The following is a 660-nucleotide window of genomic DNA, read 5'->3' on the forward strand; positions in this document are numbered from 1 at the left end:
GCGGCAGGAGGGGGATGCGGCGAAGAATCCCCGCTTGTTTGGGGGGTGAAGGAAGGACCCTGCAGCTGTGTGGGTGGCTGGGGGGAGCGTGGGTCTCGCTGCCTTTCGGGTGGGAAAAGCAGCCCTTACCCGGTGTTTCTCCCCGGGCAGGCAAGGACTACGAAGGGTACATCCCGCTGTGGTTCGAGCGCAAGGTGGATGCCGTGACGGGGGAGCTGATCTGCGTCTATAAGGGCGGCTACTGGGAGGCCAAGGACAAGCAGGACTGGAGTACGTGCCCCGACATCTTCTGAGCCGCTCTGCTCACGCCGGGCTGGCCGGCCCCGTGCCTCAGCAAAAGAAGTACAGCAAGGACCCGCTGGCAGCGTCCCGCCGGCCGCTCACAGTGCAAACACATACACAGAGTCAATACATGCAGAAATTTGAAAAGCAAATCTAAACAGGGATTCCAAACCTATTTTTTTACGCACTAATAAATAGCATCCTTTTTTTTTTAATGACGGCTTTTTCAGCAACTAATTAGGAACGAGGACACGTGAATCTGGTTTGTTTTTAGCCTAGCGTATTTATTGCTATCAGGAGTTGCTGCCTATATCTTTCAGCGTCTCAGCTTTACCGGCTGAGATGTCAACTTCCAAAGATGCTCGCATTGTGGGGATG

General features: G+C 54.4%; 1 protein-coding gene across 1 annotated transcript in view; it reads left to right on the plus strand.

Moving 5' to 3' along the window:
- The window catches only part of OSBP2 (oxysterol binding protein 2), a 30,700-nt gene extending 30,407 nt beyond the window's left edge, over positions 1 to 293 (plus strand). Inside the window, exon 14 of the mRNA XM_009698756.1 lies at positions 79 to 293. Within this exon, the coding sequence (XP_009697058.1) occupies positions 79 to 293 (215 nt within the window). The remainder of the gene's footprint in view (positions 1 to 78) is intronic.
- Positions 294 to 660: the final 367 nt, after the last annotated feature.

Source organism: Cariama cristata, unplaced genomic scaffold (assembly GCF_000690535.1).
Source record: "Cariama cristata isolate BGI_N322 unplaced genomic scaffold, ASM69053v1 scaffold24124, whole genome shotgun sequence".
Lineage (NCBI taxonomy): Eukaryota > Metazoa > Chordata > Aves > Cariamiformes > Cariamidae > Cariama > Cariama cristata.